This window comes from Clinocottus analis, unplaced genomic scaffold (genome assembly GCF_023055335.1).
Source record: "Clinocottus analis isolate CAN_PGR_092001 unplaced genomic scaffold, fCliAna1.0.p SCAF_12, whole genome shotgun sequence".
Taxonomy (NCBI): domain Eukaryota; kingdom Metazoa; phylum Chordata; class Actinopteri; order Perciformes; family Cottidae; genus Clinocottus; species Clinocottus analis.
Genome location: NW_027175843.1, coordinates 15,157,534 through 15,180,433, shown reverse-complemented (window position 1 = coordinate 15,180,433; position 22,900 = coordinate 15,157,534). Strand labels below are relative to the sequence as shown.

The 22,900-nt window shown below is 42.8% G+C and overlaps 1 protein-coding gene across 2 annotated transcripts; it reads right to left on the bottom strand.

Annotated features, from left to right (window-relative positions):
• Positions 1 to 742: 742 nt before the first annotated feature.
• Positions 743 to 22,812, bottom strand: ranbp2 (RAN binding protein 2). Of its 2 annotated transcripts, XM_068572377.1 has the most exons (30): positions 22,587 to 22,812; positions 21,501 to 21,568; positions 21,290 to 21,401; positions 19,848 to 20,000; positions 19,520 to 19,750; positions 19,248 to 19,390; positions 18,365 to 18,560; positions 17,719 to 17,859; positions 17,095 to 17,254; positions 16,229 to 16,410; positions 15,473 to 15,672; positions 15,031 to 15,154; positions 14,314 to 14,475; positions 13,728 to 13,865; positions 13,049 to 13,180; positions 12,750 to 12,971; positions 12,515 to 12,598; positions 12,095 to 12,236; positions 11,886 to 11,980; positions 7,120 to 11,791; positions 6,682 to 6,759; positions 5,679 to 5,855; positions 5,033 to 5,119; positions 4,632 to 4,807; positions 3,814 to 4,297; positions 3,286 to 3,384; positions 3,021 to 3,172; positions 2,642 to 2,915; positions 1,950 to 2,305; positions 743 to 1,367 (listed from the first exon to the last, which is right to left on the bottom strand). In XM_068572377.1, the coding sequence occupies exons 1-30, from the start codon at positions 22,656 to 22,658 to the stop codon at positions 1,062 to 1,064; spliced, it is 9,618 nt and encodes a 3,205-aa protein (XP_068428478.1). In that variant the 5' UTR covers positions 22,659 to 22,812; the 3' UTR covers positions 743 to 1,061. The 2 variants fall into 2 exon arrangements, with proteins under 2 accessions (XP_068428478.1, XP_068428477.1); XM_068572376.1 differs by lacking the exon at positions 6,682 to 6,759.
• Positions 22,813 to 22,900: the final 88 nt, after the last annotated feature.

The window sequence follows — 22,900 nt, the reverse complement described above, 5'->3', positions numbered from 1 at the left end:
AAGATATATAGATATATATATATATATATATATATATATATAGATATATATATATATATATATAGATATATATATATAGATATAGATATATTTGCTGCTGTAATCCTGTATATTTCCCCAATGCAGGACTAATAAAGAATTATTTGATCTTTTATTAATTTAAGACGATAAAGCACTGGTAGCGCTGCCACAGCGCTTGCATAAACAAATACTACAGTCAGTGTTGAGAGCTTACAAGTCGACGTCTAGATTGTAAAATCCGTAACGGTGGCTATGCATTCAACCTGTTTGTATTGGACAAACATGAGAAAATATTTAAAGCAGCCATGATTACATATAAAGCAACTTTATTTCTCCTTTCTGAGCAAATTATTTCAACTTCGTGATTTTGAACTATAACGGTTTGCCTTTGTAAAAGCAAACCAGATGTAACGTGGTCTTCGAGCGTCATACAGGGCAACGCGGTGAGAGGACTCAAGTTTACGTAGCTCATCTGCACATTGTGAAAGTCACGTGCAGAAAAAACAAACCATTGGGAGAGCCCTACAGTAAAAAGTACAGTTACAAACCAATAGGTGCATTCAAATAACAACCTCATCTTTCATTATAGTTAAGACTTCCTCAAAAAGGGAACAATTACCAAAGAGGAGCTTTGAAGAGGAACAGCACGTTTAAATTGAGCACATGCAAAACGAGAAAAAAACTTTAAAAAAGTAGCTCATGTACAATTATACAAACAAAATTAACAAATGAGAATTTATTGACAGAATGTGGAGCATTCAACCTATGTACTACACCTTATTTCCCAACTGTGATTATGCAATAGGATAGCAAAATATATATTTATTTGTTCCAGGGTATTGACGCCAAGTTTCTAAAATGAAAGTTCTTGAAAGGTAGTCCTGAAATCTATATTTAATTCTCAGATGTTGAATGACAATGGACTCAGATCTGGCAGGACGGTTAGCGCTGCACAGGAAACGCGTCAAGTACTTTTTTGATTTTAACTTTACAGCCGAAACAACGCCGTAAATCCTGACGAACGTAAACATTTAAAAACACTACAGCTGTCCACATTCGCTGATGACGATCTCCTTTGTGGGCTTGCCTCCTTTTGTGCCCAGCTCTCCCATCTGTTGCACAACATCCATGCCGTCCCGAACCCAGCCGAAAACCACATGTTTGAAGTCCAGGTGCTCAGCTTTCTTCAATGTGATGAAGAATTGGGAGTTGTTGGTGTCGCGCCCGCGATTGGCCATGGACAGGATGCCCGGACCCGTGTGCCGAATATCAAAGTTCTCATCCTCAAACTTGCTGCCGTAGATGGACTTTCCTCCTGTGCCGTCGTTGTTGGTGATGTCACCACCCTAAAAAAAAGACCAATGGGGAAGTTGTTAGTAATATTACACTGAAATCTGCTTTATACAACAACAACAAAAACATCGGTGGAGTCTTGTTCTCTCTCCCAGCACCAAACTGAGCAAATCATTCGACAACATAGATTGGCATAATCAAGGCCAAGAATAATGCCGCTGGCTGCTGTGGATTAAATTGATTCATTTTACATGGAATTTGTTCCCAAGTGCTGAACGCTTATGCTCTCAACTTACACCACCACCGAACCAGAGCAGTCTCTCTTCCCGTAGCAGAGTACCACAGCAGATTGCTTTTCTGAACGATGACTAGAATACACACCTACGATGCCTTTTACCAGGCGGGAATCCTAAATTCTCACACCAAATATGATAATCATGTTAAATGCTGGTACATAATATTGCATATTTTAAACAGCAAATCCCATTGTTCAAAGAAAAGAAAGTCTGCTGGAATTTATGAGCAAATACTGCAAGTATGAGTGCTACAACCGCAAAGAAAGACAACGAAGAGCGTAAGAGAGAGAAATTGGTCTGAGCAAATTCCATATGTTAATTATCATCCGATCTCCTCACCTGACACATGAAGGCCGGTATGATTCTGTGAATGATGGAGGCCCGAAGTCCAAAGCCCTTCTCCCCGGTACAGAGAGCCCTGAAGTTCTCTGCCGTCTTTGGGACGACGTGGGAGAAAAGCTCTACGGTGATCGTGCCCAGCGGTTGGCCATCGGCTGTCACTTTGAGGAACACCAGGGGGTTTGTGTCTCTGGAGTGCTCCTGAACTCTGGACATCTGCGGCGAGGAGATGCACGAGTCGTCGCCTTCGGTTTGGCCGGTGCGGCTCTGACACTCACAGAAGGTCTTCTTGAAGGATTCGGTTATTTCAGGAGTTTTGAACTTGGCCGCCAGCTGCTCCACTGAGCCGTCGCCATCTTGAAAAACAGAGGAAGAGACGAGAGACCATGAGTAAGTGGACAGCTACCAAGTATTTTGAGATGCTCTAATGGATAGCCTACTACTTATTTCTAAGCTAAAGGAAAATAGGGGAGTGTTAAAATACCTTTCCTTGACACGTTTCTATTATTTTTCACATGTTTTTAATGACTAGTAAATTAAAGGGCATAAAGTTAATTTAAAATAGCAGGTCATCAATGTAAAGCTATAAAACTGGAGGCCAGTACAAAGCCAGCTAAGGCACATCAAAAAAACAACGAAGAACAGCCAATTGCATCACCGACACTGACTTTGCATCAACACTCCACCTGTACCTGAGTAGTCGGTGGCCGTCCAGAGCAGTGCGTTAGCCGAGGCGTTCATGGGTTTGAGTTCCATCGCCTGTGTGATTGTGTGGTTGGCACAAACCCTCAGCACCTGCTCTCTTCTCATCAGGACTCGGTAGAAATGTTTGGTTGGGTGGAAGAGGATCTTGAGGTCACCGACGCCGCGCTCCTTCCACTGGCTGAGGTCTCGGTCCCATCGGTACAATTTGGCGCGCTCCTTGAACAGGATCTCCTCATCCTCTTCTCCAGACTTTGTCTCCACCTGAGGGACACACGACCACACAAAGATGTTCTTCACTCACTAAACTTAATACCAACAAAAATACCAAAAGTTCAGTATCTTAAAAAAAAAAAAAAAAAAACGTACCTCTGGTAGTGACACAATCGGCTCAAAGTGAACATCGACACTATTAGACGCGTCTTCTTCATCGCTTCCCTCCTCACCGCCGTTTTTTGGTGCAGAGGACATTCCGCCCCCAAATACTACGGCCCCAGCATTTGCCCACGAGAAACTGGAGTCTTCAAAAGATAGAAATACATGTGGTGAAATGTTTTGTTTAAGTGTGTATCGTCATGCTAACCAGTCAGTTGTCAAAAGAACATCTTAAGAAAATGTGAAAGATGAAGCAAACCTTGATTTCCAAATGCAAATGCATCTGTGTTTTGGGCCAAACTAGCAAAAGAGGAGCCTCCGAACGACTTGAAACCAAAGTTGTGGTCTGCGATGGTGCCTGTAGTGGGAGCAACACAGCTGTCATGCGATACTAAATTGAATGCAGTTTCTTGGATTCCTTTTTTTTATGCAGGATTCCATCAAAAAGTGTGTTGGACACAACAGGAACATCTAATCATAGACACATTCAAAATCTTAGTTGAGTAAAAGTAACAGTAATAATGATAATCAGCAAAAGGTAGTCGAGGAAACAAAAGGAGCAACATAATGTGTCCATCTGCGTCCCAGACGTTTCCATATTATTCCAGCGTTCAGACAAAACTACTAAGGTTAGTAGTAAATCATTGACTACATATATGTAACAAAGATACAAAATATCAGGAATAGTCATATCGTCTCGTGAGGATGGTTGTTACAAATTTAGCCTACCAGTGCTAACCCAAACACAGTCCAACATCTGTAGTAATGAACACTAAGTGCTCTATACCTTCAACAGCTGTAATTGAAGTTGCAGTGTTTGACTCTGGTTCTGGGCTCTTCTTAGTGGACAGGTCAATGGGAGAGCTGCTGCCGGGAGCTTCACCCCGAGTCTTGGTTTGCTGGTCTGAAGTCTGCTGCTCCGGTGTAGTCGTGCCGGCCGCAGCCTCCTCGCCGCCGGCCGCAGCCTCCTCGCCGCCGGCCGCAGCCTCCTCGCCGCCGGCCGCAGCCTCCTCGCCGCCGGCCGCAGCCTCCTCGCCGCCGGCCGCAGCCTCCTCGCCGCCGGCCGCAGCCTCCTCGCCGCCGGCCGCAACTTCTGCGCCGCTGGCCGCAACTTCTGCGCCGCTGGCCGCAACTTCTGCGCTGCTGACGGCAGCCCCTGTGCCGGCGGCGGCGGCAGCCCCTGCGCCGCTGGATGACGGGTCAGATGTTGGTTCTTCTGGAGCCACGGAGAGGCTGCTGGAGGCTTTTTCAGCTGGGTTTAACTGGGCACCCTGAAACAATTTACAAAATAAACTACAATCATACAGATGTTCTCTTGATGCTGCATTAACAAATAAAAACTAACTAGTAAGGCGAGACGCGTCGTTTTTTCATTCACCGATTAATTTTTGAGAATTAAGGCTATTTTGCTTCCGTAGCATCTTTCAAACAAGTGGAGAAAAAAACATCAAAGATACACATTTAGGTGTTTAACTAACACTTCAAACACAATAACCTAACTCTAACCTTCTCATGCAAAATTGATTACACTGTAATCTATTGTATTTTGATTTGCATTATCATCTGCGTAAATCCAGTATCCTTTCTAAGGGTTGTGTCAGTTACCAGGTCTTGGTGAGCCTTGCGGACTTCGGTCTCAAAGTCTTCGGGCTTGTCGTGGTCCGGGTCGCTGTCTGTGGTGCTCAGGCCGCAGAAGAAGTTGGGTGGAAGCTGGAGGCTTTTGGCCTTCTCCTCCTCCTCCGGCGTTGGCTTCTTTTCCCATACCACCTGGCAGTCCGGCTCTGTGTGCAGTAAGTTTAGGGCTCAATAATGAGTGGCAGGCGAGGTAAGCATTACCTACATATGTCCACATGCTTTGCCAAGAAGAGAATAGTGGATTGAAAAGATTTAATGTCCATCACAGCCCTAAAAACATCTGTAAATCATCCCTGAAACCAATGTGACTTTGACAAATGGGAGAGCGAGTAATGGGATGAAACAGCGTGTGACAGATACGCCATACATACCATAACCACATGCTGCAGCCTTTCTCTCAGGAGGATCAAGGTAGAGTTTTCCATTCAAGGCATTTACTGCAGACTCAAAGTCCTCATCTGAAAATTAAAAAAAAATCTCTTGAAATGACTTGTTTGCCATCAAGTAAGATGTTGATCCCACAGGTTTGCTTTGTTGACTTCTCTGATTGACAGTTTTTCAGCTCTATGACGGTCAGATTTACAGACATTTACACATTTTAAGAGAGTTCGAGAGACAAAAGAAACAAACTCCAAAAGGGGAATATAAGAAAGTAATCCTGATCATTTGAATTATTTCTATCACTTCATACAAATCTTTGCATGTTTGAATTAAATATTGTCTTTATTTCCAAATATTGATCTTATTCAAATATCAGGATGGTTGTGTGGAATGTACATTCAGGAATCCCACCGGCAGCAAACAATATATGCAGAGCACCCCCCATTAGAAGAGGCCTGTGGTCAAACTTTCCTTTAACGAAATGAGCTGAAGATAAATTAATAAAAATAAATAAATCTGTGAAAAATACACAAAAAAAATAAATAAATGGAAAGAGGTACAACTGTAAGGAAAGTCTTTGTATGTACCATGTTCATTTCAACAACACACTTTTTGTTTCCTAACTTGTGCTCTCACCATCAGTTTGATCGTCGCTGGCGTAGCCCGGTTCATTCTGGTAGCAGAAAAAGGTGAGCGGCAGCATGAGCTCGCTGGCTAAAGCTGCCTGTTCAGCAGTGGGTTCTCTAACATACACGACCTCCACGTCCGAGTCCTTATCCGACCCGGCACTGCCTCCTGCTGCCTGAGGCGGCCCTGTGACAGACAGATACAATAGAAGTAGACCAACATAGTAAGGAAGAACTGCTTAAACGCGACTAAGAGATTCAACTGCTTTATATTTGGAAGTGTTAGTTCCACACTCAAAAAATAAAACTCATGCACAACAAAAAAAACAAACAACAATGTATGGCATGCGTTTGATTTACAAATTAAAGACAAGTTTAACTAAGAGGACATTTCTGCATATATCGGTTTATTTTCTTATTTTATTTGAGAGACTTACTGTAGGGCGCATGGTATTGTAGCATTAAATACTTGAGCTTTAACTCTATTTAGCCTGTGCTGAGGTGCACATCACTGGCCGAAGCCAGACTAAGCGGGGATTTGCATTTCATGCTGTTGCTGCACATCCTGCACTAAAAATGGCATTTGTGACGTTGGCACAACTCATTCCTCCCAGCTCACCTTACAAAAGACATTCACTGATGTCTCCTGTTGCTATGCAAAAGTTTAAGTCGGCCTAAATGAGAGACTGGACATTTGGTCTTTGGAAGACGTGAGAGATCAACAGCTTGCATTTTAGTCGACTAACAAGATTTTGTGAAAACCCTGATTAACTAGCAGATATCGTCCCTCTTGTGCGAGACATCTTGCGACACAGGTGCTACTCGAGTATTGTTAGAATTACCAAACTTCTTTGGACAATAAAAACTTCACCTCCACACACTGGACATGCAACACATTAGCATGAATGTTGTTTTTTTTCCACTCCGTGCATCCAGGTTATTTACGTCTAGTAATAAGGGCCAGCCAGGTGACAGCTGAGAAGTGTTAACACACACTGCAGTGATTAGAGTACCTGGGGGTTCAAATTGGGATGTTGATGTGCTGGTCCAAAAAGCCATTGGGTTATCTTTGAAAAGCCTAAAATCCAGCCCTGAAGGATGATGGGTTGTTGGGCGAAGAGAAACTAATTGTGAGGCTGGTATCATAACCATAAAACACAGCCAAAAGTGTTCCAACGAAAATAGACCATTTTCTGCTTAGTTTTACTACAGTACAGAATATCTTCATACAATATAGCATATTGAAACAATGTATTTAAAGTAGCTACATGGGGAGGAAATCAGGAATATAGTTTCTGTCCTAGAAAATTTGGAGTAGGGTCTTTGCCGGGTCAAGATCACACTGGAGCAATGAGATGCAGATGAAACAAGACAATGGCGTTAAACTCAAATGAACAAAAACCTGTGTTATGCTCTCTCAAAATCAAAAAACAAATGTATATTTGTTTTACCTTTCTCTGGGATTTTGAATGCAGGTGAAGCCTCGCCAGGACATCCAGAATCTTTGGCTTTAAAACCAGATGCCGATTCCTCAGTCTCGGAGTGAAATTTAGGGGAGCCGAAGAACTTCTGAAGGCTATCCGTTCCAAAGACAAACTTAGGGGGACACACCACTGTCTTTGAGGGGTTGATTGGACCTGGAGACGGACCCGGAGACGCACTTGAACTTGGCATACCATCGGAGGGAAGCTCTGTACGTTCCTTTGTGGTCTCTTCCAGAACAGCGATGGCTGCCTTCCCACACACGGGTGTAGCAGGCTGTGCAGATTCTGGAGGTCCACTGTCTTGAGGTGAGGCAACCCTGGATGTCACCTGAGTCATGAGTTCCTGTTTTTCTTGGGCGACCTTGGCCTCTTCAAATACCTGTTTGAATGTGTTAGCCGTGTCCTGCAGCTTGAATCTCACAGCCAACTGCTCAATACAACCCTCTCCTACTTCAGCAAAGTCCAAGGCACTCCAGACCCAGGCCTTTTCTGCTCCCTTCATAGGTTCCAGCTTCATGGCTGCTGTGATCCTGTGGTTGGCACAGATCTTTAGTACCTGGTCTCTCCTCATTATTAATCTCACTCGTTTGGTGTCAAAATTCTGCAGGACCTTGAGGTCTCCGATACCCCTCTCCTTCCACTGACCCAGGTCCTTGTCGTAGCGATACAGTTTGGCCCTGTGACTGAAAACCACCTTTTCATTTTCCTCCCCTGTAGAAATATCTACCAGATCAGGCAAGGGAACCACAGGTTCAAAGTACTGGCCATCTCTCTCTTCATCCTGGGTTACATCCTGCTCGTCATCAGTACCGACTGAGGCTCCGCTTTGGTTAAGCTTAGCAGGAGACTTGGAGGGGCTGATGCCGGGTTGGAAGCTGAAGTTAAATCCACCTGTGGATTCTCCAAAGAGGAAAAGGTTCTTTCTCACAGGACTGCTGGCAATGGGAGAGGCATAGACTGATGAGTCAGCAGTATCATCCAAGGCATCTTCTCTTAGGTCATAGTTATCCCACTCCAAGGTGGGGCCGGTGGTTTCACCGTGCGGCTTGATTACAAGGTTTGAAGCATTGCTGGATGTTGTAATGTCACCGGGTCTGTCATCATCTTTGATCTTTGTTTTGTCATCTGTCAAAAAGAATTTCAGGTCTTTTAAACCAGACTTCATTTCCTCTGCTTTCTGAATGAGATGTGCTGTTCTGCCCGAGTCAACAAGCTTGTGAGGTGTTTGTAGGGGAATGTCCAAGAGAAGTCTCTGACACTCTTCAAACTTCTCTTTAAACTCCTCAGCCAGCTCTGGAGTTTTAAACTTGGCAGCCAACTGTTCAAGTTTAGCATCCCCTTCAGAGAAGTCATTGGCCATCCAAATCCATGCTTTGTCTGAGCCTGCCAGGGGCTTAAGATTCATAATGGTGGTGATCCAGTGGTTAGCACACACCTTCAGAACTTGCTCTCTTCTCATCAGCACTCTTAGCCTGCCATTAGATTTGTTTTTCAGGAATTTAAGGATTCCTACACCCCTTTCTTTCCACTGACTTGTGTCCAAGTCAAATCTGAATAGTTTGAGACGCTGAGAATAGAGAACCTGTTCATCTTCCTCCCCTGTTACCAGGTCCACCCTATCAGGCATCTGGACCACTGGTTCAAACTGGATGTCGTCATTTTCTTCTGTTTTATACATGTCGTCGTCGTCCAGCTCCTTTGTGGCCTCAGCCCTGGGCACGATGGAGAACATCTGCTCACCAGCCACAGATAAACCTTTGAAATTGGGGTCGCTCTGGCCAAATTGAAAGTCTCCTTCGGAGGAATCTGCCAACTTAGCAAAACTGAATGCTGGGGTTTTTCCAGAAATTATTGGATTTGAATCTTGCTCCGTTTGGTCCACCAAGGGAGTAGACACATTTTCTCGCTCCTTGTGTTTGTCAGCGATGCTTTTCAGAAAACTGGAGGCTGACCCTGATGGAGCTGTTTGATCAGCAGCAGGGAGAGTTTCTGGGGCAGAGTCCTGAATGCCAAACTTGAAGCCACCAGCTGCAACAGGCAATGAGAAAGAGAAGCCTGAAGAACTTGTGGTATTAGATGCAGATGTGGGAGCTTCAAACTTAAAAGAAGCAGCTGCGCTTTTTTCTTTCTTTTGACCAAACTGAAAAGTGCTGGCAGTTTCAAAAGGCATCGTAAATCCAGTCGCAGCCGGCTGGTTTGATGAACTCTTGGTGCCAAATGTAAAGCTGAAAGTGGAGGCCGAAGGAGCAGTGCTGGTTGTGCTTTTTGCATTAGGATTTGATGTTTGACAGGCTACACACTTATTGGCAGAGGCTTTGTTTCTCACCAGACAAGAGTCACAATCCCATTCATCATCCTTCATGGCAAACATGGCTGCTAAAGAGGGATTGGGATGTGGGGAACGACAGGAAACACATTCTGCAGCTGATGCTTCATTTCTGACCAGGCAGCTGTTGCAGTCCCACTGCCCATCCTTCATTGCCAAAGCAGACCCAAATCCTGATACTAATGGCAGATTTGATCCTACTGGCACCCTCTCTGTTGATTTAGCAGCAGGGTTGGGGGTATTACAGGCAACACAATGGTCAGCAGAGATGTCATTTCTGACTTCGCAAACATTACAGTCCCACTGCCCTGGCTTCTTGCTAAACTGGGCACCAAATCCAGAGCCAAAAGCAGCAAAAGATGGTGCAACAACAGTTGGGGCAGTTTGTGCCGTCACAGTTGTTTTAGGTGAAACTTTAAGAGCCTTACAAGAAACAGGGTTGGGGGTATTACAGGCGACACAATTATCAGCAGAGATGTCATTTCTTACTTCGCAAACATTACAGTCCCACTGCCCTGGCTTCATGCTAAACTGGGCACCAAATCCAAAGCCAACAGCAGCTATTGATGGTGCATCTGCAGTTGGGGCCATTTGTGCTGTCGCAGTTGTTTTAGGTGAGGCTTTAAGTGCTTTGCAAGAAACACAACTGTCTGCAGATACCTCATTTCTTACTTCACACACATCACACTCCCATTGACCCGGCTTCTTGCCAAACTGAGAGCCAAAACCAGAACCAAATGCACTGGTTACTGTGTCAGCGGGTTTTGAGGTGCTGGTGCCGGTGCCAAATGTAAATGAGGAGGGTATAGCTGCTCCAAAAGCACCAAATCCAGTAAATGTAGAGCCAGGAGCATTCGGTTTTGATGCATCTGTCCCAAATTTGAAAGTGAAGGGACTGGCTTTTGCTTCACCACCAGTCTGAATGTCCGGCTTGGATGAAGAATTGGGATTGGCACTTTGACAAGCGGCACACTGTACATTCGTTGGCTTATTTCTGACATAGCAGACAGTGCAGTCCCATTCCCCATCTTTAAGGCCAAAGTGGGCTGCCAGTGATTCAGAACCTTTCAAGTTTTCCTCTTTTTTCTCTTGCTCATCATGCTTTTTTGCTGATTTGAGAACAATGCTCTGGGCTTCCTCAAACTTAGCTTTGAAAAGTGATGCCTCATCTGCTGTTTTGAAGCGGATAGCCAGCTGTTCAGGCTTTGGTTCTTCATCTGCATAATCAATAGCATTCCAGACCCAGGATTTGTCAGAGCCAGCATTCGGTTTCAGTAGCATATCGGCATTGATGTAGTGGTTTGCACAGATCTTAAGGACCTGTTCCCTCCTCATTAAGAGGCGCACCTTCCCTCTGGTACTGTGTTTTAGGATTTTGACATTGCCAATTCCACGCTCCTTCCACTCCTTTGTGTCTGTGTCAAATCGATACATCTTTGCCCTGTTGCAAAACATTTCCTCCTCCTCCTCCTCACCTGTTTTCACATCTACTTTATCAGGAAGGGGCACAATGGGCTCAAAGTGAGGACCATCCTCATCCTCTTCAACATGAGTGCTATCATTGTCACTCTCTGCTGCTCTTTCTTCCTCTGCAGCAACCCCAAACACTGGCTTGGTAACATCCCCAAATGCAAATGACTGCTCCACATTTCCAAAAAGACTTCCAGTACGTGTGCTCTGCGCAGAATCAGCAAAGGAAAAGCCAGGAGCCTTTACATTCCCAAAGGTGAAGATACCCGCTTGGCTGGGAGGTGGCTCCCGGGATAGAGAATTCTCTGGGACAGTATCTATTTTAGAGGAAAAGTCTGATGTGAGAAGACCAAGCAGACTTTCACTGTGCTTGGACTGGGAAGGTGGGAAAGTTAAATCTCCATCGTTGGATTTAAAGTTGGAGTTGAACTTAAAAGCAGATGCAGGCGTTGAGTGGGCAACTGCCCCCGATCCAAAACTGGGCACTTTAGGGACTTCAGCAGGTGCCTGCTGGCTGAAGGAGAGCTTCCCAAAGTCCATAGGCTTCCCCTCAATGCTCTTAGGTGGCTGAATAGGGACGACAGATGGCTTGGTAAAGTAGCCAGGTTCAGGCAGGGGAGGGTTAGTGGTTTGTTGGGGCACATTCTGACCATAATACTCTTCACTATATGGGGAAAGAAGGCTTGTGGCTGGTGATTCAAACCGAAGAGGGGCTCCAAAGACCGGTTCTTGAGGAGGGTAAATGCAGGCCGGTGCTGTCTGCAATGGAGGAGTATGAGTGGGCTGCTGGTAGGCATACATGTGCTGCTGAGGTGGCATACGGTTCATATTGTACATTGGGCTCTGTGTGAAGAGAGTGAAAAAATGAATTGAACGTCATTCAATTTACTCTGAACAAGTTTGTTACTGGGAACAAGTGTAAAAAGGTGATAATTACCTTAGTGGGGGTGACATTTGCTGCCGTGCGCAGGAGATACTGAGAGTTATAAGCTGGAGACTGGTTGTAGTAAGCCGAGGGGGCTGTGGTGGCAACTTGAAAAAAGAAGATAGAAATATACATTTATTTAAAAAAACTATTTCTATCTAATACTTTACAATATGGCACTGTACATGTATGCATGCTTTGGCTCTATGGAGTGTGCTGACCAGTTAGAGGGGCTCCATGGTAGGACTGGACTGGGGTAAAGGGCTCCTGTAGGCCCTCGGCCCCATAGCTCTCACCATACACCTTGTGATGAGGGGAGCTTGCGTTCACTGAAGAGTTGTGTTTCAGATCATGAACCTCGTTCTGAAAAACATGGCACTTAATGAGAAGGGACCTCATCACACGATAAGTGGAATAAGTAGAATATACACATCATATACATAAGTTATTCCTATGTTAATTCTCATAGACTAACTACAAATAGTATGCAGTATTTATATTTACCTCAACTGCAGTTAGAACCAGGCCTTTCGAGACCTATATTTGTAATTTACCACATTTTCTAAAGATACTATCACATGTGAGTAAATCTGAATCTTGTAATTTAAAAAAAAAGTATACGTTTAATATCTTATTCTGACCTTGAGGGCTTCAACTTGCTGACAAAGCATCTGGAGGATACTTTTCTGGTCCTCCACCCAATGAGGTGGTGTCTTGGGAGAAATCTGGACGACAAGGGGAAGAAATGAAAAGTCACTCACTTGTGTTGTAGCGAAATATCTCTGCGATGAATACCAGAAAACACTTATGTGCAAGTGATATGAAAAAAAATCTTCTGATTGGTCCTCTAATTAAGCATCAGTAACCTGGACATACCAGGTGTCTTTTGGAAGGAGAGATGATGCTTTTGTTAGGAGAGGGAGAGGAAAACTTCATGTGGGATACTGCGAAAGAGGTTTCTTTGTGATGGGCAGGGCTGGCGTGGGTTGGTCCTCTTCGACCCTTCTCCTCCTCTTCATCTATAGTGTCCACACTCTCCCCAAGCTGCTGGTTCACATCATTCAGGAGGTCCAAAACGTCCTCCATGGAGACAGGCAGCTGGGACACAGGTGTGATCAGTGGTTATACAGCTGCAGAGTTGTGAACATCAAAAAGTAAAAGTGAACAGGACTTACCTTCTCGATGTCATCTGCATTAGCATTGTAGATCTTGGACAGGTAGGTCCTGAACTTTCTCAGAAAAGTGATGCACCGGTCTTGGGTCTCCTCAATTCCGTTGCTGGCCTCCTCTGATAGTCGCTGGTAGATCTGTCAAGGAAACACAACACATTGTAGAAAACAAATATCAAAAAGCATGTACAGGTGTCAGAAGCACTAACACCCATATTAGATATCACATACCCGCGTGAGATTTGTTAGTAAAATGTTCTTCGAACAGAGATTCTCTCAAATTATCAATATTTTTTGTTCTGGAGTTGTTCCAGATAGCAGCTCAGAGGATGTTTGTACTAGAGCAGCTAACATCAAAAGATGCAGTGAAAAAACTAACAAATAAAATAAAAGAGCAGAGGTGGTCCACTGATATGCTCCCAAACGGCATACTTTTTCTGCCAACATTTCCACAATGTTTGTTATATATTCTGAAGAAGATTATTTACTATTATTATAGTCAATGCTCTATTCCTACTTCAAAAAGGGAACTGTAGGAAATAAACTGCTTCTTCCAGTCTCCGTAAACAAAGATCCTCTTTAGAGCACATCTCCAGAAAACAATGACTCAACATAGTCGATATTTAATTCAGACGGTGAAAGAGAAACGTATCCCAGTTATGTTATGCAGAAGCGTACGACTTACTTGTGCCAAATGCCAGATGGATGACATGTTATTGATGGTTTCCAAAGTAGCGATGGCCTCCTCGGTTTTGCCTTCAATGTCAAGGAGAACCGAATTTGCAATCTTGGCTTCCTCTTCATGGCCCTTCACAGAAGAAATCTGAAATGCACACATATAATATAAGCTAAACGGAAACAACATAGAGCAATCTAAACACCCATTAGTATCAAAGATGCATACAGTCGCTGTAGTGGCCTCAGTGAGAGTCAAACCCCAAACTGTAAGATATAAAGATTTGTTTTTTCCCCCCTAAGATTTGTCTTCACAACAACTTGAAAATGTCCATTTGTAAACCCAGTTTACAAATTTGTATTTGGATCAAACATACATCTCTGGTAAAGTGGTGCTTGCGTGATTCCTTTGTAGAGAATAAATTCCCTCAATAAAAATAAATGTTATTCGACTAAGAATTTCTTGAGTGGAAAAGAGCCTTTAGACCAAAAGTCTATACTGCCTCACAATTTGAGAGTGGACACAAGCGGCACCCACCTAATACTACTTACAACATAAATTGAATACGATAAAAGGAAAAGCTGCCCGTATTTACCTGAATATCTTTGGAGGGAAAGTGTATGAAGAGGGGCTCAAGTGGTTCTGGTATACTGCGTCTGTTTTTGATCCTTTCCAACAGTGGAAGTACAACTTTCCAGTAGTGGACACTTCGACCGATGTACTCCTTCTGTTCGTAGTACGAGTTCACTCCATCACCCTGTGTTGATAAGCATTGAAATGTTTGCCGAGCGTCAAGAAAAGAAGATAAGCCCAAATACTTCATGCACACTTTTGATACAAGTAGTTTCTTTAGTTGTTACAGATTCTACAAGAAACCAACGTACACACAGTTAGAGGAACAGCACATGTGCCTGTTCACATTGAACAGCTGAAGGGAAAGTGACAGAAATGAGCAGGTGAGGAGGCAAGTGTGTCTGTGCAGTTATGTGGCAAGGTGCCGAGTTAGCTGAAAGCTATTCTTTTTTCTTCTTCTTCTTTTTTTTTTTTTAAGCGTGCACAACTGACACCCTCAACTGATCTGGCCTCCTTTAAAGTGGACCACATTAGTCCATCTCTACAACTTATTCAGCTATGCGTTAATACTTTTTAATGATGCTTTCATCCTGTTGCACATTACTCAATAAGCTGAATCATCAAAGCATTATGGTAGAGAGTAGTGTTTTTAGTACATTTCCATTTGGCATGCTGTAAAAATACATAAAAGCAACTAGATCAATATTAAAAATATCCTGTAATGTGGCCGAGTGTGTACCGTCTGGCTGAGACACTGTGCCCAGTAGATGACCAGTGCTGGTTGGAGCCCGTGTTTCTCTCCGGCCCTCAAAGTGCTCAGTCCATGTTGCACAATCATCCGCAGTTTGGCTGACATGCCAGAACTGCAAGCAAACAAGAAAAAAAACAGTGAACACCAGGACACATATTTTGGAAATTAAAACACGCAATTGCGCCGTTTCGGCTCGATCGTGTCACTTATTGGGACGATGTGATGCAGGCAGACTTCCATGCTCTTGTGAAAATGTCATGTTTGTGCCTCATATGTATGTATGTATGTATGTATATGTGTGCGCTCGTGCGTGCGGGTATGTATGTATGATATAATAGGTTAATTGTTGGTTTAATCTAGTTAACAAGTTAAGCAGTTGAAGAGTTCACTCAATGGTACACAGTTTGATTTTAACCTCAGTTTTACTCACACTGTTCGTTTGTGAATGAGGCTGTAGATTGCGTCCCACCACTCCCTCTGTCTGTTGGTGGTCAAGAGGCGAAGGAGGGGAAGAGGGAGGCAGCGAGGCTCATAGAGTTGCTGTTGTTGCTGCGGGTTCACTCCACTGCTTATCTTCGCTGTCTCCTGGAGCTGAGAGTGGCTACAGAACACCACACCGCATAAAAACACCTGGATGACGTAACGCAGACAAAGAGGTTTATATTTTGGTAGAAATGGTCAATTGTAGAAAAAGTTGTATTTTTCATTGAGAGGCTCGACATAGTCATTCATAGATACGTCGTTATTTAGAACATTGATTTATACACTTTCGATAGTTGTGCATTTAAAACATTTGTAAGTCAAGTCTCAGTGCATTTTATACAAACAATGAAAAACAACAATAAATACATTTGAAAGAAATTGAAGATAAAAAGACCACTTGTCCTCACTATAACTCATTTCACACACACACACACACACACACACACACACACACACACACACACACACACACACACACACACACACTTCACGTATGAGCCTGAAATTTCTGTCAACCAAATCTATTGTAAATTATGCGCCATATACATTCTGGTATTAATAAATGTTCCACTTATTTCACACCTTTAAATTCATAGTTACATTTTCTCTTGGCAAGTGCTGAATATTAGATATGAACCAAAAACTGTAAATCTGAAAACTTCTCCTGCAACGCTTCATCTTCAGCTCCCATATTTCAACATACCTCCAGGTCGAGCAGGCAGATGGACTCTGGTGCATTGGTGTCTAGTTTGGAGGTTTCCAGAGTAAGCCTTGGAAAAAGCTGCTGAAGCCAGTCCCGCAGGGCGGGTCTTTGGGCCAGCAGGGTCCACTGTAGCCCCAACCAGCTTAGATGCTGCAAGTTGCCAGCATGCAGCAGGATGGAGCCTAGAGGGGAGGCATCCAAGTTATTACAGCAAAGTACAGAGTAGAGCTGTGTATTGGTAAGAATCTAGTGATGCCATACATATCATGGTAAAAGGGTTTTGATTAAATACATTATGATACTTTACGTAGCCAGAACAGTGTAATCTGCATTTAAATGTTTTTTGTTGTAACATCCGTCATAGCCCTACTATTGGTCCAATTTGAGCTACATTCCGCTACAAATCTTTGCATGTAAACGATTAATGAAAAATGTATTGTGATTTTGGAAATCAATACAGTATAGTAGTAGTTGTACGCCTACTGTGGGAGTACAGTGCTGTACTTTTAGATGATCTGGCCAAGACATTGGACTCTAAAGACCACAACACCTTTTATAAAGACACAATATAGAAGGGCTTTAACTAAATGGCAATACATTGGTTAAGAGGAGTAGATTTAAAAGATGAGTGTGACTAGCAGCCTGACTTAATGTAAAGAAAGGGATCTTTAAGAGACCCCATTTTAGTTTATATGTTTACAAATGATAATCATTGTAGAATTATACATTTAATTGCCAATGAAGTTCCCGCAGAGGGATTAAAATGAAAAAATAATTACAAAACTGACTGCAGCGTGGATCTGAATTGAAAACAAACAAACAAACAAACATGACAAAAGTGCTGTGACAGATTATTGGTTTTGTACCAGCATCCCATTTGACGAGTTGAGGGAGCTCTGGAGCCATGGTGGTAATGGAATGAATGTCATCATTGGCAATAAAGGAATATCCAGCGGAGGCCTGTGGTCCAAACAGGATTTTAAACAGAGACTCCTGACCACTAGGGTTCCCAAACGCCTCCACCACCTACAGCAAAGAAAACAGAAAACAATAAAATCATCAGTTTATCAGTGCTGTCTATGTCTGATATGTGTGACACTTAAGAGAAAGCAATAGTGCATCTGTGATGGTTGTGATTGAGTGGTATGCACCTGTTGTGTATACATCTCAGTTCCACAAGTCACATTCTACAAGGGCAAGCATGAATTAATTAAATAAATGTAGACATTGCCCTTCAGTAATGTACTGCTCTTTCTCGCTTAAAAAGGCCATGCGTTATGTATATGGATGCTTATGTATATGTACAAGCATTTGTCAGTGTAGATGTATAAGTATACTCACTATTGATACTAATATTACTGTTTTGATTATTTGCTAATTATTTTAATTTTATTATGTTTATTTAAATGTAAAGTATTGTTCTGTTGAAAAGTTAAAAAAAGAAGGAAAAAAAGGCTTTAACTAAACTGAACTAGAATACATGGACAGACCTCTCTGATCAAGGTGGATGAATCGGTGCTCAGATTCAGCAGCATGTGACCGGCCTGACTCTGGCGGTCGTTGGCCAGCAGCTCCAGAAGCTGCGGGGTGGCCTGATCTCTTTTGGTCACTTTCGCCTTTGGTCTCGGTACCTGAGGGAACAGGGGACAAACAGAACAAACTGTATTCAAACGTTTTTGGCTTTGCCTCCAAAATAAAGTCTGTTCAAAGAAAATAAGACATTTAAAGAACAGAGACTGAATAACTTGTCTTGAAAGGCAGCGGTCAAGTGTCTTTCAGGTTTTATTATTCATCCACTATAGGCCACAACTTTGATAGGTTCTGAGAATATTCGTAGCGATGCAATTGGTCCAGGACTATAAAGACGTTAAGCAAATGTATTTTGTTTAATAAACAAACTGATTATAGAACCCGTAATTCAAGCTGAAACTTGTTTAACAAGGTCTGGAGATCCAAAATCTATGGTTCAATCTATATAAAAGCAAGGTAAAATCCAAATAATTTTGTAACACGTTTCTACTTAACTATCTAAATTAATGAGAATTAGCATTACTCAAAACATTAAATGTGTTATTGATTCTAGTAACAGGCTAGCCTCATCCCTAACCAGCAATCTGCTGGTTGGTGTGTCAGTACCTGGTAGGCCAGCAGGTAGCACAGTGCAGCCAGGTCAATGACAGCCCTCCAGGTCTGTTGGTGAGCCTGAGCCAGCTTCAACAGCAGTGTGGCAGCATGCAGGTATAGGTGACCTCTCATTTCCACAAACACCTCAAAAAGATCGTCTGTGTGGCGGCCAGCAATGCTGCTCAGCGTCTGCATAGCTTGGTCAAAACTACACAGACACACAGCAGTACATTTACTATGCAGCAGCATTGTTAAAATTATAATTGATATCCTCTGCTCGTATTTCACCTTTGCCTCGCCACAGAAACAGGGATCAGAGCAGAGGAGCGACAGGTAAAGTGGTTGGTACCGGTTATACAGGCTCAGTAGTGAACGACATGTTATTGGGCTGACACATTGTTTCAGAATTTTTGGTTAAAACAAATTATTGATGGTTTTGCCCTCATTGTTGTCCGTAAAGTTTACTAGAAGGGATGTTATGTGGTCCCACTGCGTTTTATGTGGAGTCAGTTTAAAAGTCTAGTGCTCCTCGGCAACAAGTCATATGGTAACTTAAGTCACAATTTGGCCTTGTGTGCTTTGACTAATTAGGAACGTAGTTAACACACCAGTCATTATGATTTACAGCATTTCTTTTTAAATAAATGCTGTGGATCTAGTGTGTGCTAAACGTCAGTGTTAAGAAAAGTTGGTGTGGTGGTGGCTGCTTTAATGAGTTTTTTGTTGGGTAAAACAGAACTGTGACGAAGAATGCTAGAATGTATAAATACAACATGAATACATAATACAATTTTGGGTTAGGGAAAATTATTCTCTAATCCAGAAAGGAGACTAAAGTGGACTCTTGGGTTAGATTTGATGTGTACAAACATCTTAAGACCTCAAAGTGACCTACCCTGTGAGCGCATCGAGGCTTGGCTGCATGCTGCTCTCAGACAGTGCGATTCTTAGCAGGCTGCAGTGGGCCAATAGCAAATCTCGCTGGAGATGCCGGCTCATCTTCTCATTACCAGAGACGCTGGGCTGAGCTAGATACTCCTGCAAGAAAAGGTCATTCATTTGTAAACAAGATAGATTTAAAGAGATGAAATACAAATAATATCAAAGAACCTTTTAAATATGTACACTTGTCAAATATAGTGTATACTAGTTCCCTTTCATGCTGACCTGGAGTGTGCGCACCACCACTGAGTACCAGTCCAGGCTGTGGCTCAGCATGCCCTTTTTCTCAGCAGCCTGGCAGTGCTTAACGGCTTCATCTAGCCGCCCGTCTTGACAGAACAGCTGTACCAGCTTCACGTTCACATGAGCGTCAGCTGGCCTCGCCATCAGCTCGGCCTGGAGCAGGTCAAACAACCGGTTCCAACCCGGCTGACCCTGACGACTTAACAGACGCTCCTGCATAGAACGATAGTTAAAGACAAGTTAAAAGACTGGCGTAAGAGGACGTCTGCAGTTCACTGGTGGAGGTCTTCATAGATTAAAGGAACTTCACCTTCAGGTTGAAGACTGCAGGGTTTCCTGGCAGCAGCTTGGCAGCTTTCTCCACCCAAAACTCTGCTCTGCTGTCACATTCCTGTTTACTGACCAGTAACTCAGCCACTTTCAGCACCAGATCCCTTTGGGCTGGGTTCATGTCCACCGATCGCTGCATACACAAACACATATAAATAGGGATACAGACACACAAATGTTGTTGTTTTTTAATACAAAAGCCTGATCTATTCAAAGTGCTATACTCTTAAAAAAACAAAGAAGACCAGTAAGGTGGCTACTTTTGTTGCACCACAAAGAAGTCTACAGAGGTTATTGAATACAATATATATTCAGAGTCTAAGGCAAAAGGTTTGATTACATTTGTATTTTTGGGCTAAATACAAATAACGTGACTGAAAAGCCATCATGGACCATTCAGATAATGTTGTTAATTCATCAACTGGAAACCTACTTCATTACAGTAAGCATTACCTATGATCTTTTTTTGTCAGCTACATTATTATAACATGCAAATGTGGGTGTGGCTAGGACTTTAAAAACGGTGTCACTTTCTTTTTAACAGTAAAGTGAAACTTAGGCTCGATATATTATATATTGATATTTCTTGTGATGGACCTTTCTTTTAGGTGGCTAAATATGTTTCGCTGCCTCCCTTAACTATAGCATTACAGTGCTTTGCTCACTTGCTGGTACTCTTGTCGGTTTCTCCAAACATGGGATGTGCAGACAGCTGTTTACTTTAGGTAATGTGTGTCTGTGGATAAATAACTCACACAGCTCAACTTCAAAAACCAAACTATCCCTTAAATGGGCATTTAACGCTCACTCTAATGGAACCTACTGCATCTCAGAACAAATGTGTGTTTGCATCTTATACATTTGAAATAATTGACAAAAGACAGAAAGGACATGATCTAAAGCTTTGTGGTATTTATATGGAAAATGGTAGGAACAGAAAAAGCATACAAATTATGTATGGTTGGACCACCAATGATTAAGACTGGTACATACAGACACCAAAACACCATGAAGTGGCATGGAAACAGAAATATTAGGAGTAAGGACGTTAGGAAAGCCAAGCTGTAATGCAGGATAAAGACTTGTATCCACGCTATAAGGTTGGCTGCATTCACTTTTAGTTATTTAATCTATAGCTAACAGGATGGGGAATGAGCTGAATGTTATGAACCACCCGGTGTAAATCTCTAATAGTTAACGAATAGCATCGTTAACAATGTGGCTCATTGAATGAACTTATTCCTATTATTAATAAATATCATCTGAATCTCATTCACTCTTGCACACACAATACAGACTGGCCTGGGCATCAGGAGCTACTTTAGGTTCATTGTCTTGCTCAATGACACTTTTTTCACACGTGGACAAGGGGAGCCAGAATTTGAATCTCCAATGCTGCAATTGATAACATGTTCATCCTACCTTGTAACATCCTACTGCCTTGTTAATGTCCCCCTCTCTCTCGTAGAGCTGTCCAAGGAATTTGTGTGCCTTCGGATCCCTCTCCTGGACTTTGAGATACTCCGATACATGCCTAGGAAGAGCATGAAAAAGTCAAGATTTAGATCAATGAAATTGAAACCTCTTGAGAAGCAATTATACATTTAGTCAACAGGGAAGTTTGAGTGCTTACCTTTTTGCCAGTTCATATTCCTTTGCCTCGAAGTACAATTTGGCAAATAAAAACCCTTTGACTGGCTTCTACGGAAAAAAACAATCAAGAGGAATATTAATGAACCAACAATGTTTTGAATAATTGTATTCATATTTGTCTTGCTTGCTATGTTAGCTAGCAGGCCCAAGAATGCCATCATTATTTGTCTTAATGGGAGGTATTTTCCTGGATACAAATGTCCCCTTAGTCCTGATATGGTAAAAAGTGATCATCATATATGTCATCGTGGTCATAGGCTTATCTTCACTTATGATTTACTGCTGGCTCTCCATCCCCAGACTGGATAATGTTGCTGGTTTAATAACTACATGGGTACTTTCAGATGCTGTAGTGCTAGGACCTGGAATTTATTTTTGCAAAGTTAACCCCAATTTGTATACACTGTGGTGTTGGTATGGCATCACCAAATCACAAGAACATTTGAATCGTGGCTATTTTTAAATAAAAGGATCACAATGGAAATATTCAAATTTCTTAACTTCTCTTTGCAATTGGTGTAATTCTGGCGCAATTCAATGCCCTGCTTACATTGTCAGAGAACCTGAACTGTGAGTTAATTGTCGTCATTGATAAGTTCAGTAAAGTCAAGTAACTTATGTTTACAACTAGCTAGCTAGCTAACTTAGTCGCTAACTTGGAGAACATTACGTTATCTGAGCAACGTTACCTAACTACACGATGGGTGGAGGTCAAGCCACGTTGTTCCAGGCGGTAACGTACTACAATACTAACGTTACCAGCTTTACGCGCAACGTTATTGAACGAAGCTGTGAGAGTGATGCTAACTAGCCGGTACAGCCCCATGCCGCGCGATTTGTGTCTAAATGGGAGGACCGGGTCTACGCCATCAGTTAGCTCACATTGCTGTTGCTAGCCACCAGCTAACGGACACAGCGACCACGTAGGTTAGCCGATTAAACGGCATTTGAGTTAAAAGTACAACCGGGGATGACCTCCTCCGATTGTGTCCGTACACCGGCTTCGTGACCCACGCTGGTCTGACATGGTGGCAGCGGAGTGCTAGCGTTAGCTAGCTCAACTTACCTCTTTGAGTGAGGGAGAAGAACTCTGTACTGAGGAAACGTAACGGTCCACTTCAGCTTTACTCCGCCGCATTCTTTCTCCCCCCAAAACTGCTACTTCTTAAAAAAAACTGTTGACTATAGTTCATAGAGTACCAAGAAATCACAAAAAATAAAGACCGACATTAGCATCGGTTCCACTGTCATTCCGTAAGGCTAACCCCTCACATTGCGCAGTCTCGTTACAGAAAAACGGCAGAGGGTCACGTGGTTGTAATGCGTCCGCTTGAATCAGGCTGCGTAACCAATGAAAAGCGAGGATTCGATGTGACGCAC

What these genes read in the sequence shown, in the direction of transcription:
- ranbp2 (XM_068572377.1), bottom strand. Translation starts at nt 22,658, where the DNA reads ATGCGGCGGAGTAAAGCTGAAGTGGACCGTTACGTTTCCTCAGTACAG. An exon ending in CTTCTCCCTCACTCAAAGAG is followed by an intron (nt 21,569 to 22,586) that starts GTAAGTTGAGCT and finishes TTTTTTCCGTAG; the next exon opens with AAGCCAGTCAAAGGGTTTTT. An exon ending in ATTCAAAATCCCAGAGAAAG is followed by an intron (nt 6,760 to 7,119) that starts GTAAAACAAATA and finishes ATCATCCTTCAG; the next exon opens with GGCTGGATTTTAGGCTTTTC.